Here is a 19,998-nt window from a genome sequence, read left to right as displayed (position 1 = left end):
GAGGGCTGGGGAAAAAAATTCTATGAAGAATTAGGGAAATTTTTTGAGGATCTCTTTTCAAGACTATGCTTTTTTGTAAACATAGAGTGGCTGGCTGTAGGGAGCCAGATTTCTGATTGTCAGTATCTTTGCATTCTATTGAGTTCCTAGCATAAGGGCATGGACATTAGGTCCAAGAGATTTGCTCTATTTCCTTGAAATATGTCTGGGGCTGTCTTGGCCACATCGAGGCTGTATTCTGTTTAAAAATAGCAAATAACATTTCCATGGGAGCTAGCAGCGTTCACATATTCTTTTCATTCTCTGCAATAGCTCTTGAAGCAATTCAGTTTGAATATTTTAGCTCTTATGTTGACGGAGGGTACATTTATAATCATCACCCACTAGAATTTTAAAAGAACTTGTCAAAAATGTTTTAAATCTCAAAATGTAGAAATACTGGTCCAATAAAGCCACATCCTATCCTATTCACTCACAACCCAAATTTGACAAGTGTTAACTTCTTGCCATCTTTGCTTCATCTCTCTGTCTCTCCTCTTTCAAGATATAGGACACTTTACTGTCCTACTTGAGCTAGAATCTGCAAAAATTAAACACTATGCAACCACTAATATACTTCACAAAATTAGCAAAAATTGCATATAATCATCTCATTTCAAGTTCAATTTCCTAAACTTCCTGAAAATTTCTTTTAAAAAAAAAGATTATTTGAGAGAGAGAGAATGAGAGTGAGCCCAAGTGGGAGGGAAAGGGAGAGGGGGAGGGAATCTCCAGCAGATTGTCCAGAGTGTAGAGCCCACACATGGCTCCATCTCACAACCCTGAGATCACAACCTGAGCCGAAACCAAGAGTCGGGACGCTTTACCAGCTGCACCACCCAGGTGCCCCTGAAAAATACTTTCAAAGTTGGTTTTGATAAGCCTGAAACCAATGAGACCATCTCATATCTTGTTGAATATTCATGTTTTGTATTCATCTGATTCCTTCTTCATGCTGTCATTTAACTCATTCCTTTCTTTGCCTTCTTACATTTAAGCAGAAAATTAGATTGAAAGACACGATTAACTTCAGGTTGAACATTTTTGGCAGGAATATCTCATATGTGATGCTAGTTCAGCCCAAATATTCATGTTTTGCCCTTCACACTGTTTGTATACTGCTAGAGAAAAATCAGTGACGTTAGCATTGTCCTCATAATGTCACAGCCTTATTCCATGTTTGGAAGGATGAATATTTTTGAAAGATATGGCTACACTGTGAAAATAAATACCTTTTCCTTCTCCATGTAGACATTGTCCTGAGTAAGATTTAAATGCTGTGTTAAAATTAATAAAAATCTTAGAACATAATACATGAAATTATTAAAAAGTCTTTAAAAAGGAGGCCATATATTGGACTTCAGAGATTTCTGAAGTTTCCATTAGTAATGGATCAATTAACCACTTATTGGGTGGATTACTTCTGCAGATTATGAACTCATCCATTATGAATTTTTTGAGCTCAATTCTAAGGAGTGTTCTTGACTCCAAAGAACCTGTAGGTGGACTGTAACTTCACTTGTGATTTTTGTACTCTGATTTTTTGCATGCAGTTTATTTCTACTGGCATAGTATTTCCATGTGACAGAAATTAGTACTCTTGGCAGGAAAAAAAAAAACACCAAATTCTTAAGTATTTCCATTGACTATTTTGAATATTTTTCTTTTTAATTTTTTAATTACTTTAATCACCAAGGTAATAGCCACCCTAAAAAAAAAGCTAAGCAATAAAAACTGAAGAAAAAAGAAAAGAGAGAGCTTTTGCTTTTATCCTAGCCACACCTTCCTCCCTACCATACCTCCCATTTAAATTTGTGTGTATCTTTTTAGGATAATGTGTACACCTGGTCACATATATAGACATATATTTTCATATATGTATATAGGCACACAGATTCAGTTTCTTTACTAAAATGCAATCACAGCAAAAAATTGCTGCAAATGGGTTTTTTTTAAAGATTGATTATAGAGAGAGCGGGAGAGGGGCAGAGGGAGAGGGAGAGACAGAATCTCAAGCAGTCTTCCCATGGATCACGGGGCCCGATGAGGGGCTCGAGCTCACGACCCTGAGATCATGACCTGAGCCGAGACCAAGAGTCCTACGCTCAACTGACTGAGCCACCCAGGCGCCCGTGCAAATGGTTTTTAAAAGACATGTCATTTATAACTTTTCACATATTTACATTGAGCCTAAGACAATAGGATAGACTTCCAGTACCTAATTTAGAGACACCTACTTAGGGATAGTGTGTGACACCAATAAACCTAAATAATTGCAACTTGATTTTATGTTCTCTAGTGATGAGTTGATATGATTATTGATTTTTTTCATACATGGCAGGAAGAACAATCAGGATTGCTGATAAAGAAATGATGGATATGGTACTTTCAGAAAACCATCATGAAATGGTGGGAATTGTGTTTAATGATACTTTTTCATGTATCAGCTGAAGTTTAGTTGGGGATATGAAATCCCAAATATGGAAGAAAACTCTGAACATGCAGGTAACTATATAAGAATTGATTCAATCTTTTTTGCTACTTCATCAAATCCCCAATTGGGAACGACTGATAGAAACATTAAGAAAATCAAGAAATGAAGTAATATACTTTTTATTCCTCAATTTAGTGATCAGTCTTTACTACAGAATTATTTTGGCCAACATTCAATAATATGCTTCTTTCTTCCAGTTTTGCAGAATGCTTTAAAAATGCTCTAGATTATATAATCATGGGCTCTGAACAGGCATGTAGGTATTTCCACTTTAGAGCCAAAGTTAAGGTTTTAATTCCATTGATTGATTCCATTGTATAATGACAGGCATGTTTTTCTCCTCCCTTAAAGAACACTGTTGGGATTCTGCTGATAAAATTTTTTGTTACATGACAAGATACTGGCAAAATGGGTTTGTGGCATTTCAAACTGCAATTGATGCTGCAATTATAGAAGTAAGTGCCTTACTTAAGTAATCTATTTTATACTTTCTGTATTTTCTCTGTATCTTCAGTCTCTACCTCTTCCTCCACTTTGCCCCTGCACTCTTAGGAGATTATGCTCTGCCTCTTATTCTCAGAGAAAGAAGAAACTGATGGGAATATCCCCACTTCCCAACACAAACCCTGCTAAACTATAGACCTACTACTCACTACACCCATCCTTTTCTTTCTGCCTCATCTCATGTCCTTCATCAATCCACGGGCTGGATCCTCTTCCTTCCAACATTATTAGTAAGGTTGCACAATGGATCTTCCCTTCTGTCTCCTCCTTTTTCAATTTTTCCCTTTCAACTAGATTCTTCTCTTTGGGATTGAAAAGTATTGATTTCCTCACATATTAACAGGATCTTTCCTTCTTTCCTCCTCAGGCAAGTACTTTAGCTCCCTCCACAGCTAAGTTTCTTGAAAAGATTGCCTTCACTTAGGCTCCATTCAACTCAGAACTATTTCTGTCCCCATCCACACCACCCAGATGGCTTTTTCTGAGGTCGGTAACCACTCCCATGTCAATGAACAACTGACATTTTTCATTCCTTATTTTACTGGATCTTTTAACTAAATAACGTAGCCTTCACCTGATTTTCATGCACTTTTCTAGCCATTCCTTCTTAGTCTTCTTGCCAGCTTATCCAGCTTCACACTCATGCTTCTTTAAATCTGTAGTTCCACAAGTTTCTAACCTAGGCATCTTTCCCCATGCTATATACTTTCTCTAAACAATGTTTTTTATTTCTGTAACTTTAATTACGATTTACATGCTGATAACTCTAAGAACCCTACTTCAACTTGTAGACCAACAAACTTGTTCTGTAAGGGACCAGGTAATAAATATTGTAGGCTCCGGGGGCCAAACTTTTTTATGGTACCTATTCAACTCAGCTGTTGTAACATGAAAGAAACCATAGACAGTACATAAAGAAATGAGTATGGCTCCATTCCAATAAACACTTTATTTACAAAGGCAGGTGGTGGACTAGATTTGGTCCTTGGACTGTAGTTTGCTAACGTCTGCTGTAGTTCGATGTATCTGACTGTTTGCTGAGTATCTTTACTTTGATGCTTCCTAAACGATTTAAACTAGTATGTTCAAAACTGAATGTGGGTATTTTTCTCTTCATGTGGCTGAGTCTTTTAAAAATTTTCCTATCCTAGTGAATGCCAAGGCTACCCACCTAGGTGACCAATTAATTAAAAACTAAGGAATTATCAGAGAAAATTTCCTCTGCCTTACCCATTACCTCCAATCTCTCATCCAGCCCTGTGAATCCTAAACTGAAATCCGTGTGCTTCTCAACTCTGCCACCAGCACTAGTCCAGGCCATTACCATCTTTTGCCTGAACTGTGGGAGTAGTTTATTTCTCTAGCCTCATCTCTCTCCCTCCTTTCCTCCCTACCTCTCCCCCTGTCAGTTTTGCTTCAAGGACCTCCTTCCTGTGCCTCCAATGCACTATACCCCTTCCTTCCTTTGCAAATGCCGTTTCCTCTACTCAGATTTTTCTTCTCCATCCTCAACTTCCCTCCCTGCCCAAGCTTTGTTTAGGTAAGGTCACTGTATAAATGTCATTTCTTCAGGAAAGCCTTCCCTATTTTTGTTCTCAGAACACCCTCTACTTCTCCTTTAATGCAGTTCCTCAATGATGATCAAACTATTGATTGTGCAATGGGCTGTTTGATGTCTCACCTTCCTTCTCTGCTCCACCATGAAACGTAAAGCTCCATGAGAGTGAGGAGTGTTCCTGTGGATCACTGCTATCTCTCCACCACCCATCACAGTATATTGGGCATGACAGACGTCTAGTAATTTTTTAAATGACTCTTACAAGTAATGTCAACATTACTAATACCAGAAGTCATCAAGAATGTTCTAAAGGGGGAGATGAACCATGAGAGACTATGGACTCTGAGAAACAAACTGAGGGTTCTAGGGGGGGTGGGGAGGTGGGTTAGCCTGGTGATGGGTATTAAAGAGGGCACGTTCTTCATGGAGCACTGGGTGTTATACTCAAACAATGAATCATGGAACACTACATCAAAAACTAATGATGTAATGTGTGGTGACTAACATAAAAAAAAAAAAAGAGGTAGAATTAACACCCAAAAACAGAATGTTCTAATGATGTTAATAGTTCACCATATTTTTAAATGATGAAATATATAAGTACTGAAAATGAAAAGAAACAAAATGTGTATGGTTTTCTAATATATTTTTCTATAGTTAATGTAATGAATTTGTTTAACATTCCAGTTTAGGTCACAACAAATTCTGTGATGGAACAGCTGACATCAGTTATTGGAATCAATATGACGATGCTGCCTTTCATTTCTAATGGAGAAATCATAAATACGTGGTTTACTTTTATTTGTATGGTTTATTTCTCCCATTTTGTGTATCTCCCTTCATTAAATGTTACATGGGAAAGAAAAAAGTTTAAGAAACTGATGACAGTGTTGAGTCTCCGAGAGTCAGCATTCTGGTGAGTTAAGTTGCTTTCTTGCCTCTGTATCACACATTAATAAACAGAGAAACCCATTAGATTATAAAAGAAATTAGATGCATTCAGGAGTTTGTTTGCTTTTTGCATGCATTCAATTTAATTAGCTTACCTGTATTACATTTTAAGATGCTGGCAGTAGAAATCAAGTAAGGATTGTGCTTATGTTTCCTTGAATTGCAGAATAGAAATATGGTGCTTGTATCTGTTAGCTATTGCCAGAAAGATGCTGCATAAAACACCACCCCAAAACCCAGTAACCTCAAACAACACTCATTTATTCCTCTCATTTGTCTGTGGCATGACTGGAGTCTGGCAGATCTAGTCTGGGCTTGGTTGGGCTTGGATCCAAGTTACAGGTTGCATCAAGCCTGCCCCATGTGGTTTTAATCCCCCGTGGGTCAGCAGCATAGCTGGACACATTCTTCTTCAATCACAGAAGTGCATGAGAGCCAGTCTTGCTGCACCACACATTTCAAGCTCCTTCTCAAGTCATATTTGATAAAATCCCATCAGTTAAAGCAAGTCATGTGGACAAATCCAAACTCAAGGCGCAAAAAAGTATATTCTGCCCACCATAAAGCCAAAGCAAGTCAAAGAGCCAAGCCCAGGATCAGTAATATGGGTAATTCTATCCCTTCATGGAAGGGAAGCAGGGAAGAAGGGATTGAAAAATTTGAACATTAAACTAATTTGCCATAATGTTATTAAAGCCAATTCATGCAGTTAGTCAATAAAGATGTTCTTTGAGTAAGACTAAGGATTAGATGAGACAATATCTTTAATCTGCTTAGCACAGACGGTGTTGCTGCTTGTAAGGCACAAGACAGAGTAAAATGAATCTGTCTCTCCATTTATTTATTGTCCCTTTCCCCATAGACTTTGAGAGAGTATACAATAATAACAGTAATAGTAGCAAACACTGAACTTACTCTATTCCAGGGATCACTCACAGTTTATAGTGCTGTTATTTCACAAGAAAACCAAGGCACAGAAAAGTTAAGATTTTTGCCTAAGAAACCCCTTTCTTTTAGACACTGTGCTACATAACTCAAAAAGATGAATAAAATGAAATTAGTGACAAGGCGATATTTTTCCCTTGGTAGAAAAAGCTGTTTGTGAAATGTGCCAACAGAAATGCGTACCATATTGTCTTCAGTGTTTTTGAGATAAACATTACATTTGGATCCAATTTGCTAAGTACCTCAAATTGAGAAAAAACACAGCTCGAAAGTTTTCCTGATAGAGAACTGTCCAAGTTAGCAGGGTTTACATTGGCTGGAGATTTTTTAAAAAATAGTTAATATTACATGCTATTGGGGAGAGTGTCTTCAAACACAGGGAAAAGAGATTTTTAAAATGAAATAATACGCATAAAAAAGTATGGCTTTGACAATTTAACTTTGAAGAAAATTCCCCAATAACTGGGGTAAAACTGATATATTTCTTATAAAGTCCCCACAGTTCTTGTATATTTTATCCTCTTCCACTTTCTTCCTGATTGCACACAAATTCTGCTACAATCTTCTTAACCCAAATAAGGCTCAAGAATGCAGAATTTTCAAAGGATCTCGAGTAATTTCTTATATAAAACATGGTGACTAGATCATGAGAATTATTTATAGTAATCCCTTTCCAACTATACATTTCTGTTATATGAAATTCTAGCAATTTCAGTTCAGAACGGAAACAGTTCTGTTTCATAGAACTGAAACAGGTAAGAAAATTTGGTTTAAATATACATGAGTTATGATTAGCTCCTATTGGGGCAAACTATTATTTTAAGAGGGTGGAACAGGAAAACAGAGATAAAACAAATGATTGAAAACAGAATTTTTTGCTTAACTTTTTCCTTTATTAGATAATTAACTGTTTGCCTAACGTTCTTCAAAGATGACTGATTTTTTAAAATACCATTATAAACTGATGGATCTAAACATGTCTAATAGGTTTCAAGCCATTGTAATTATTATTCTTACTGAAGCTCAGACTGTCCCATCTTTGGTCAAAGGGAGCTGAAGGTTGGTTTCTGATTCTTTTTGACAAGATTCTAAGTGGGTTTTGAAAAAAATAGATTCCTTGCTATTTTGTGTGGCAAGATTTTTTTTAGTTAGAAAAAGTATTTCAAGAGCATTGCATACTAGAAATATTTTTTGATATTGGATTGCTCATTGTTTCTAGCCTTTTTCAATAGCAGAGATAGAATCATGATATATTTTCTACATTTTGTATACAGAATAACATACATTAAAGATAAATGCCTTATGAATTCACACTGATATTTACAATTCAAATATAGTACTATAGAGCTTTTACGTAGCCTCTCCCATATTACAACTGTATCTCCTTTCCTGTGTACTGAGAATTCTGGTTCTCCAGGAGAGAAACAGATAATCTGAGAATTAGAACATCCCTATTATTCATTTGTTTTATCCAGAAATATACATATGTCTAACAATACTAATATTATTTCAATATAACTGAAAGCAGTTAAAGTACTTTTTTTTCCCACATGCTCTCCCAATCCTCCCAATTGTTTATAGTTTACTGAATGTATACTGACCTAGTACAAACCACTCTTTCTCCTTTTAAAACATCATTTAGTCTTAGCTTTTCAGGTAACTACAATTTTTTTTAATTAAACATTTTTTTTATTTTGGGTAGATACATACTCAGTTTTATGAAATAGATTGCATGTACGCTTTCCCAGTTTCCCCCAATGATAACATCTGCAAAACTGTCATATGATATCACAATCTCATTGTGGACATTGATACAGTTAAGATACAGGACAGTTCCATTGTTCCATCATTATAGCCACACTCAACTCTCTTCCTTATCCCCCATTTCTAACCCCTGCCAACCACCAATCTCTTCACCATTTCTATAATTTTGACATTTCAAGAATGCTATATAAATGGAATCACATAACTTTTGGGGCTTTTTTTTCCCCCACTAAATACAATTTCCTGACATTTCATCCAAGTTTGTATTTATCAGTAGTTTGCTTTTTTTTATTGCTAAGGACTGTTCCATGGTAGCAGTATCTCTGTTTGATTAGTTGTTCAGCCTTTGAAAGAGGGAGGAGTTGTTTCCAGTTTGGGAGTATTACAAATAAAGCTACTGTGAACATTGATGTCCAGGTATTTTTATGAACATAAGTTTTCATTTCTCTGAGGTAAATGCCCAGTGGTATAATTTCTGGGTTGTATGGTGGTTTAGTTTTATAAGAAACTGTTGAACTGGTTTCCAGAGTAGATATACCATTTTATATTCCAGCCAGCAATGTACAAATGACAAAAGCATAGAAAATAATTGTATTTGACTTGGTTTATGCTTTCATACCTATATTGGAATTTACATATGTCTAATATTCTTATTAATTCATTGAACATAACAGTCCATTTTTCTTATTTCTTTTCTTCTTCTTAACTAATCTTCATACTTCATGCTCTCTTTACTTCACTCTATGACCAGCTCTTTTGAAAAATTATTATTAATTATTAGAAGTAGATGTTTTAATATATGAAAGATTTACCCTAGCTTCAAAAAATTAATTGAATAAGATTGTTAGGTGTTCAGTTTTGTAAAAGATTTTTAAAATTTCAAATTGAATAATGAGAGCATGAGAGAGGAAAACTATGATCTTTTTTATTGGGATATAATTTATATATAATATTATATTAGTTTCAGGTGAAAAACATAAAGATTCAATATTTGTATATATTGTGAAATGATCACCACAATAAATCTAACATCTATCATCCACACAGATTTATAATTCTTTTCTTGTGATGAGAACTTTTAAGATCTACTCTCTTAACAACTTTCAAAAAGATAATACAATATTATTAACTACAGTCACTGTGCTGCACATACATCCCCATGATTTATTTTATAACCTGTTTGTGCTTTTTAATCACCTCCCCCCATTTTGCCTTCTCCCACCCCCGCCTCTGGCAACAACCAAACTGTTCTCTGTACCTATGAGTTTGTTTGTCTGTTGGTTTTAGATTCTATGTATAAGTGAGATTATAGGATATTAATCTTTGTCTATTTTAACTTAGCAAATGCCCTCAAGTTCCATCCTTGTTATTGCAAATAGCAAGATTTCCTTCTTTTTTTGTGGCTGAATAATATTCCATTGTGTGTGTATCAATATCTATCACTTTTTTTTTTCTTTTCATCCATTGATGGACACTTAAGTTGCTTCCATGTCTTGGCTATTGTAAATAATGCTGCAATAAACATGGGAGCACATATATCTTTTTGAATTAGGGTTTTAATTTCTTTCAGATAAATACCCAGAAGTAGAGGGGTGCCTGGTTGGCACGGTCAGTTAAGCATCCATCTCTTGGTTTCAGCTCAGGTCATGATCTCACGGTGGTCGTGGGAATGAGCCCTGCGTTGGGCTTCCCGCTCAGTGTGGAGTCCACCTCAGATCCTTTCTCTCTCCCCCTCTGCTCCAACCCACTTGCACTCCCTCTGTCTCAAAGAAATAAATACAATCAAAAAAAAAAAAAATACCCAGAGTTAGAATTGCTAGATCATTTGGTAGTTCTATTTGTAATTTTTTGAGGAATCTCCTTACTAGAAAAACTATAATCATTAAGCTTATTACTGTTTGTATACATGAAAATGCTATTTACATGTGATAGTAAAACAATTTATGTACTGCACAAAATGATATAAAAAGATTTCAAATGCATCATCTGCACAAAGTTCCACACTTGAGCTGAAAGCCCTATGTAAATTTAGAGGGTACTTGGCAATTTATTGGTGTGTTCGTGAAAGGTCAGTTTTTAACAGTGAGAGCCATTTTCCTGTTTAAACATATCTTTCCATCTATTCCCTCAAATTTTCAAAAAACAACCATGCTTTGACCACTGTGATGCAGGATCCCTATTATACAGCTGTTAACTCCCAGGACACCTTTTGCTTTCCTTTAGTTTTGTGCTTTCTAGCTGCACTGTAGTATTCTAATTTCTAAAAACAATACCCTGAATGGTTAATGTCAAAAGCCATATAAGGATAAAAAATGAAATGAGCTTTCCTTATATCAGAGAGATTTCAATTAAACATTAAGAAAAATGTTATGCCAAAAAGAATTTGGTATAAGAGTTTAAAGATGAGATTATTATATTTCCATTTCATATTTAGTCACTTGACTGAAAGAATCAGATTATGTGTAATATGAATTTTTAAATTTATTCAACAGTTGTAATTATAATAACAACTCAGCTAAAGAGTTCACACACAGTATCTTAAAACAACCGTATGAGGTAGCTACCACAATTAATTCCAATTCATAGATGAGGGTGAGAAAGGAAAAGTCCTACCTATGACCTCATGGCTAGAAAGTGTAAAGCCACAGTTTTATAGTAAATTTGACTCTGGTGTGTTTGCTTTCAGACCTTGTACTCATAACTGTTGTGCATATTGCCTCTCCAAACATTTACCTGTGTGTGACATTCTGAAGTAACACTTTGTTTCTACCATAGGCTCTCCTGGGGATTTATGTATGCTGGCTTCGAATTTATCCTGTCCATTTTTATGGCTCTGATCATAACATCTATCCAAATTGTAGTAATTGTTGGCTTCATGGTGATATTCATACTCTTTGTCTTATATGGCCTGTCTTTGCTGAGTTGGCAAAACATATCTCTTAATTTGTTTCACATCTCAGATATATGAGTAAATGATGTTTCTTTAGGATATCGGTATGGCATAGTCACTAATTTGATATCTTGCTTTCTATATGTTTTGAGAAAGTTTTTGCCAATGTGAGAAATTGATTATTATTGATAAAAATGATTCTCAAAGGGACAAGCATACCATTTGGAACTCTTCTTTCTTCCTTCAGATAGCATTGGCTTTCCTCCTGAGTGTGCTGATAAAGGAACCTATCCTTACTGGTTTGGTTGGGTTTCTCTTCACTGTATTTTGGGGATGTCTGGGATTCACTGTATTATACAGACAACTTCCTTCATCTCTGGGATGGACTTTAGGTCTTTTTAGCCCCTTTGCCTTCACTGCTGGAATGGCTCAGGTAAAGAGCACAATGATTTTATGATTTTATTTATTAGATTTTCAAAATTTTGAAGAGTTTGATAACTTCATGAAATTTAGTGATCAGTCACCTTGTATTTTAAGAAGTTCTGCATTCTCTTGTGAATTCTCATCAAAGTAATAAGCAAAGCAGATAGATGATTTATAAAATCCTAGAAAGTTTAAAGAAGAAAAATAATTGCCCATTATCTGACCCCTCCGTTTGTCTGCTTTATGTCCCCATTTGAAGAGGCAGTAAAACGTGGAGATATGAGTAATAGTGAATAAGTACTAATGCATGAATCAGTCTCAGCTCTGCCCACGTACCAGCTGGGTAAACTTGGGCAAGTCACTTGACTTCTGTAGCCTTCCTTTCTTCTTTGTAGAATGGGATGTGTCAGTAGAAATCACCTCAATGGGGGTAAACGGGAGGGCTGACTGTATTATTCTCTACATATAATGCTAGAGCAGTTCCTGACACATGCTATGTGAATGTGAACTATTATCTTTCTTATCTTTAAAATGAATCTCTTCAAGTTTTCAATACTTATTTAATATTTGAGTGTTTCTACAATATCTTATCCTTAGCATTTTTATATTTCCTTTATATGTCCTCCAGTTTCACTGCCTGCTCTTAGTTTCTCTTCCTACAATATGTTATTTTTGGCTCCTTGACCACTTCTCTATATTCCCTTCTTTAAAACTTATGTGGTAATCAATTAGTCAGTTAAATTTCTATTCTTCAATTGTTTTACTTTCTCAGATAGCATTTCCCACTTTCGTGACAATAATTTTATTTGTAAAAAGCAACACTACTACTAACAACTTCACTGTGCATTTTTGAAGAAAAGGCTATTAAAATGTGAACTATATTTTTCTAGGCAGCACTGTTTAATAAAAAAAAAACCCTTTAGCCTTATAGGTTCATATTCTGTTATTTTATTCTTTTTAATCTCAGATTTTACACATGGATTATTACGGGATTGGTGTTATTTTTCCCAATCCGTCTGGAGAGTCATACATAATGATGGTTACTTTCTTCATTCTGGCACTTGATACTCTTCTCTATTTGATATTAATGTTATATTTTGAGGGAGTTTTGACTGGTAAATCATAGTGTGGTTACAGTTGAATTTAAGGCAATTCTGCTGCTTATAAGATAATATCTTATTATTGTTTACTTCTAATTTAAGAAGCATTTCTGGTGACAGAGGAAAGGAAACGGTCTCAAAATTAATAGAATCTCCTCATTTTCATCTCACTATTTAATGGTCTGGCCAGAAATATTTGGTAGAAACATCTTAGTTAAAAATAACTTGTATTTCTTTTGGTTTTTCTCTTTTATAAAGATAGGGCGTGTGCGTGTGTGCATGTGTATATGTGTTGGTTGGTGTGGAGAGAGAAGGAAACAGCTCTAACAGTTATTGAACATGATGTTTTTTAGTGTTTGAATTGAACTCACAGACATTAAGATAGCTCATTAAACAGCTCTTGCTAGTATTTGGCTCTAGGAAACTTGTTCTTCTGCATCTCAAGAATATGAAGTAGGAAACAGTATAAAGTTGATGGATGACCTCTTCTTTTCTTTCTTTTTGTGGGACGATCAGCCTAAAAAGAATGCTTTATAGAGTATCATAAAAATTGGTAAAATAAGCTCATAAAATTAGTTAAAAATGGTTCTTAAATAATTATTGTTAAATTCCTATATAGAATGCATATATCATCCCAGGAACTAATATACTTATATTCCTTTCTGCCCACATAAAATCCACAAATTGTACTCATACATAATTCCTTCTCGTGCATCAGAATCTGAATAGGTCTATCCTTTTCAAAGCCTATTATTTTGGTGTCTTTCTTTAAACATTTTCTAATTCAGGTATTCTGTTTTTAAAATATGTATAGTTTTCTTTTAGACTTTTATTTGTTTCGTGTTCTTTATCTCCATTACGCTATTATTTTAGGATTTTATCCCCTATGCCTATTTGTTCCATTAATATAATTTCATTTTAAAAAATTTCATAATCTATCATTTTGAAATAATGCATTTCTTATGCACCCAGCAAAAATTATTTTGCAAAATTATTATTGTGAATAAACAGCTTCTTAAAAATAAATGAAATTTCTTCTTTGAACAAAATGTAGCATATAATACATGTAACCTCTGAAACCAAGTTAACATATGCCTTGGTGCAGGTCGTAGACAAGAATCAGCACTCTAGTATCTGAATGATTAGGTAATTTTACTATCATCTCAAACCTGCAAAATGGAAATTAAAATCCCAGATCTGATCTCCTGGTGTATGCACTCATTCTCTTGTTCATACACATAGCAAAGGTCTTAAAAATTCCTTTTTGCTGAACCCTTAAAAGTGTCCCCAGCTAAACTGGAGCTAAGATCTTCTCTACTTTCTCATCATCTTTTTCCTTTTGGAATTTCTTATTTTCTCTCTTGCCCATTGTTTATAACCCTTTGAATATAAATCAAGTCAATTTGTTTTTAGCCCGTCAGGCCCCAGAGCCTAGTCGATAAAATTGAAACTCTTTCTTGGGAGTAGAGGAAGGCATAGTTAATGCCCCAAAGTTAATTTTCCCCTGTCACAACTCTGTGTCATATTATCTATTTGTCTTCTCCTAAAGTTTTGGGGGTTTTTTCTACATTAAAATTTTTTTTCTCCAATACTTCCATCTAAAATTTAATTTGTACTTTAATAGGTAATTATCCACTTTTTCTTCTGAGTTCTCCACTCATTCATAATTAACTTACTTTTCAAATACTCCCCTAACCCCCACCCTCTACTACAGGAAGGCACAATAAGATTTATTTATGGGAAGAAGCAATTCAATTTTTTTCTGTTCTATGTATTCATATAATCAGAAAATTTTACCAATGGGTATTTATTGGTAAATTCAGCATTTACTACAAACCTCACATCTTAGATTTGCCAAAGCAGTGGTCTGCGGAGGTTATATGACTAGCCCAAGAACAAAGCAGAATTTGGATGAAAACTTTGAAACTGACTATTAATACTCCCCTTTTGGGTTTTGTTTTTCCAATGAATTCAATATTCATGATATTTATTGTTTATTTCCTGTCTTTTGTCTCTAGAATGTAAGTCCTCCTGAGAAAGATATCTCTAAGCATCTAGAGCAGTCTTTGTTACATAGTAGGTCCTCAATAAATTCCTGGTGAATTACATAAATGCATATATTTGTCTTCTTATTTTTTTTTATTTTTTTATTGTTATGTAAATCACCATATATTACATCATTAGTTTTTGATGCAGTGTTCCATGATTCATTGTTTGTTCATAACACCCAGTGCTCCATGCAGAACGTGCCCTCCTCAATACCCATCACCAGGCTAACCCATCCCCCTACCCCCCTCCCCTCTAGAACCCTCAGTTTGTTTTTCAGAGTCCATCATCTCTCATGGTTCGTCTCCCCTCTTTTGTCTTCTTATTTTAACTTTCTTCAGGATAAACAATGTATTTTTCCATCTAGAGACCACCTGGTGCAAAAGCTCTCAATAAATATTTGATGAAGGAATACAAGAATGTCCTCTTTTTTTCCCTCAGCTTCAGACAAAAAATCTGTTTCTTCTTTTCCTTCTACTCTTCCCCCTCCTCTTCCCGCTCTCTCCTCCTTCTCTTCCTCCTCAGTTTTTTTTTTCCCCCCACAAATTTGATTCAATCTCACTTCCCCTTACTTGGGTACAATATGTATTCTTTAACCCAAATTTGTATAAACATCTTTCAAATCCACATTTTTAAAGTAGGTTATATTTAAATTTTTTACATTCATAAGTCTTTTTCTGAATCAAAATTTCCCATAAAACTGATACTAATTAGATATCAGATTTAATCTTTGTATCTGTTTCATACATAACTGCTGATTAAGTTTATGTGGGTCAGCAGGCTGTGTCTTCAAGGCTTTCACAGTTAACACTGGAAACACAAAAATCAGTAATTAAATATAGTATAGGAAGTGTGATAGGAGAGGATACCACAAGGTTCATTGATAGGGTAAGTCCTTGGGTTGGTGGGAGGAAAGAATTTCAGCTGCATTTAAATGATAAGAAAGTTTACCTGGTGGACAAGAGTGCACAAAATATTTTATGTTCAAAAGGAATAGCATGTGTGCCCAGCCATGGGAAACAGCTATAGTGTAGGGGAAATTAAAAGTTATTAGGTAGAGCTAGTACATAGTTTGGGTGTCAGATGTGGTTCTAGTATAGGAATTAATAACCAGCTAATAAGAAATTACAAGGGGAGATTTTTTCCAAATACATGTCTGTGCACAGCTACACACACATATAGCATGTAAAGATCCCAATGATCGGGGCACCTGGGTGGCTTAGTCGGTTAAGCATCTGCCTTCAGCTCAGGTCATAATCACAGGTCCTGGGATCGAGGCCTACATCAGACTCCTTGCTCAGTGGGGAGTCTGCTTCTTCCTCTCCCTCTGCTGGCCACGCTCCCTGCTGTGCTCACTCTCTCTCTGTCAAATAAATAAATAAAATCTTTAAAAAAAAAAAAGATCCCAATGATGCTGAGGTTCACCTCCAGTTAAGTCCCTCTGTAGGTGCCTGCTCTTGCTAACTCCATAGATCACATGCAGAATTTGGGATTCTCCTCTAGTCAGTTCCAGGATGGGTGGTGATCTCTGACAAACTTTTCTCTTGTTTTTGTTGAAATGAGAAAAATAATGTGAAACTTATTTATATACCTTAATTCTTTCATTGGAAGTCTTTCATATTGTGAGATTATAGCCTTTAAATATCTATACTTTTGTTCTGAAAATATTTTTTCTCTTTTGCAATGGTGACTATAGCAAGATGGGAGGTTTTTTTAATTGTCCTTAAAGAACACAATATATTTATTTAAAAAAATATTATTCATCCAAGAAATCCAAGAACCTTAGAACCATCGGTGCAGGAAACAGAGACAGATTGATATAATCTATGTAGGACCTTTCACTGATGAGATTTGTGTCTTAGGAAGATCGCTCTGACAGGTCTTTGGAGGATGGGTTCAAAGCAGGTGGACATTATAGTCTGTGTTAGAGAGGGGAGGGGACCAAATTGAGGACCAGTGTAATATAGAGGGAAGGACAGATTCAGGAGATACTTAGGAGATAGAAACAATCTGACTTGGTGGTTAGTTATATAGTAAATGGAGGAAGTGAGAAAGAGAGAGGGTGAGGCTGGCTTTTGTTTCTGGTTTTGGCTACTAGTGGAGAGAGAAAATGTCACTTAACTAGGTCAGCAGCTGCAAAACAGGAGTATCCAAAACTCATTCAATTTTTGCCATGTTTTTTAAACGCTATAAATAAATAAAGACAAATAGTGTAATGATCTCACTTATATGTGGAATCTAAAAAAACACCGAAACAAAACCCAGAAACAAAAAAGCAAAACCAAACTTATAGAAAAAGAGATTGGACTTACAGCTGGAGGAAGGGGGGATTTCAACAGGTACAAACTCCCAGTTGTAAGTAAGTACTAGGGACGTCATGTACAACATGAGGACTATAGTCAGCACCACTGTGTGATACATGGGAAAGTTGTTAAGAACATAAATCCTAAGAGTTCTTATCACAAGGAGCACATTTTTTTTCTTTTTATTCTTTTCGTTTTATTGTATCTATTGAGATGATGGATGTTAGCTGAACCTATTGTAGTAATCATCTTACAATATATGTAAATCAAACCATCATGCCTTAATCGTATACAGTTATAGAAGTCAATTATTTCTGAACAGAACTGGAAAACAATCATTACTGTGTAGGAAAAAATTGGTATCAAGCTACACTAGGACAGATATCATTCTTTACTGATGTAGATGATTAATTCAATATCTAACTGTGTCTTGATTGATCAGATGAAGATGGCCTCCGGCATTCACCATTGTTTTTCCTGAAGTCTTCATTTTGGTCGCAACGTCAAAACACTCACTATGAAGTCTTTGAGGACAAAATAAATCCTGAGCATTCCTCTGATGACTCTTTTGAACCAGTGCCTCCAGAGTTCCATGGACAAGAAGCTATAAGGTAACTAACAAATTATGTATACTCTTCTAACACACACACACACACATTATGATATGTATATACGTACACATATAGCATATAAAATAGACACACATGTTTCTTAGATTATCTGCCTTTAGGGAGTGTATGGATTAAAGTTTTGAAGTCAAAAGATTTCTCTATAATTTAGTAGCTTGGTAACTTTTTGCTGAACCATGTGAGATCTCTAAATTTCATTTTATTCATTTCTAAGAAATGTGTAATATAATTCAATAGTACAATGACTTCTTGAGGAATTTAAAGAATCAGTGAGATAATTAAATATGCCTGTTAGGTAACAGGAACTGGATAAATGTTAGTTATCTTTATCCATATGGGTGTTGATTGAAAGGGCATAGAAATAAGAAATAATGTAGAGAAAAGCATTGGTAAAGCATGGGCATAGAAATAAGAAATAATGTAGAGAAAAGCATTGGTAAAGGTTTTAAGGAAAACAAGGAAGATGTATAGACAATGACTGCCTAATTCTTAATTTCATCATAATTTAGTGCATGCTTCTCTAGGTGTTTGCTTATTTTATTGAAGGAGATTATTGAAAAGTACTCCTAAATGACATTCCATTTATGTGAAGTTATTTTTTTGAAAGTGTATTCTGAGGACAAAATGGAACATCGTGATTACAATGTGCTCCAAGGATTGAAACCACCTGGTTTGAATCCTGGCTTTACTGCTTGTTAACTGTGTAATCCCAGCTAAGTTACTTGCCCGTATCTCAGTTTCTGTATCTTAAAAATGGGCATGACACTGGTAATAAGTTTGTTATGAAGAGTAAATGAGCTACCACACATAAAGCTTTTAGAATAGTGCCTAGCCCATAATAAGCATTTGGTAACTGTTTGCTAATAGGAATATCATGGATAAATTCAATCAGTTATTCTTATATCAGTTCACTTATTTTGAAACAGTTAGGTCAGAGGTGATTGGTAAAAGTATCTGGGAGAAGGGGAAATGAGCAGGGAGGCAACAGAGAAAGGAAAAAACTATAACCTGACACAGAAAGATTAGAGAAAACCCTCTATTCCCTGGAGTTGGAACTTCTCAAATTCTACCATTTCTAGTAGTTTTTCAAGCCATAACTCCTGTGTGAAAACTTACATAGCTATTTCAGTTTATCCTGTTCCTTACCACTAACTTACAATAACTATGTTGACACCAGAAAATTTAGTTAAATTAACAAGCTAAATCAAGACTAAATCACATTAGGCCAAAATCTCACCTTTCAGCAACATGGTTCCATAAATGCCCAGAACCTTAACCCTGACTCGTATTCCTCCAGTGGGCAATGAAGATGGGTATGGTTGTGTGGTCATTCAGTTCTCCTAAGTGGATGCCACCAGTTGTCCTATTCAATGGTCTTAGATCCAATTTGGTGTTAATACTCTAACATGAAATGAGTGTACTCCCAGGTACATACAACAGCTCTAGCCTGTTTGAACCTGCACACTCTGTACTCTACCTTGACAGCCCCTCTTTTTATGCTTGATAGCCCAAAGTGCCTCACACGTTGGATCGTTGGACCAGACTGTTTCTGCTGGCAAATTAGTTCCTTCATTTATTCATCATTCATTAAGCCCTCTGCCAGAACTAGGATTCAAAGATGAATGACAGTCTTCCACCTCAGGACAGGCAGAGCCTGGGGGGAATCAGGCACTTAAATAGATAAAGAGTAAAAAGAGTGGTAGAGATGGATGCCGAGAATAACCAAACCTAGAGAAGGATCATTCAGCCCAGCCTAAGAGTGGTAGGAAAGGTCAGAAGGAGAAAACTCTTGAGGTGAGTCTTATGGAAGGGAAAGGTCACATAAGTTGTGATGGGGCACATGAAGGTTTTTCCAAACAGGGAATACAGCATGACCAGCATAGCACAGCAAGAAACAATGTGCATGTGTCTAAAGAATGATAAGAAAGTGACATTTCTGAGCTCAAAATACAAGGCTAGAAGAGGGAGAAGTCAATATTAAGAGGTACGGGCCAAGTGCCCATGGAACATTCTCCAGAATTGATCACATCCTAGGTCACAAATCAGGTCTCAATCGGTACCAAAAGATTGGGATCATTCCCTGCATATTTTCAGACCACAATGCTTTGAAACTAGAACTCAACCACAAGAGGAAAGTCGGAAAGAACTCAAATACATGGAGGCTAAAGAGCATCCTACTAAAGAATGAATGGGTCAACCAAGAAATTAACGAAGAATTAAAAAAATTCATGGAAACCAATGAAAATGAAAACACAACTGTTCAAAATCTTTGGGATACAGCAAAGGCAGTCCTGAGAGGAAAGTATATAGCAATACAAGCCTTTCTCAAGAAACAAGAAAGGTCTCAAATAC

The 19,998-nt window shown here is 35.5% G+C and overlaps 1 protein-coding gene across 1 annotated transcript in view; it reads left to right on the top strand.

The window, feature by feature from the left end:
* Nucleotides 1-2,373: 2,373 nt before the first annotated feature.
* Nucleotides 2,374-19,998, top strand: part of LOC113939872 (ATP-binding cassette sub-family A member 10-like) — a 62,329-nt gene continuing 44,704 nt past the window's right edge. The window contains 8 exon segments of the mRNA XM_035724424.1: nt 2,374-2,478; nt 2,481-2,544; nt 2,885-2,988; nt 5,288-5,511; nt 11,031-11,176; nt 11,397-11,578; nt 12,536-12,683; nt 17,460-17,628. Of these exon segments, the coding sequence (XP_035580317.1) occupies nt 2,374-2,478; nt 2,481-2,544; nt 2,885-2,988; nt 5,288-5,511; nt 11,031-11,176; nt 11,397-11,578; nt 12,536-12,683; nt 17,460-17,628 (1,142 nt within the window).

This window comes from Zalophus californianus, chromosome 16 (assembly GCF_009762305.2).
Source record: "Zalophus californianus isolate mZalCal1 chromosome 16, mZalCal1.pri.v2, whole genome shotgun sequence".
NCBI lineage: Eukaryota > Metazoa > Chordata > Mammalia > Carnivora > Otariidae > Zalophus > Zalophus californianus.
Note: the sequence above shows the minus strand (reverse complement) of the source record. Positions and strands in the feature narration are given on the sequence as shown.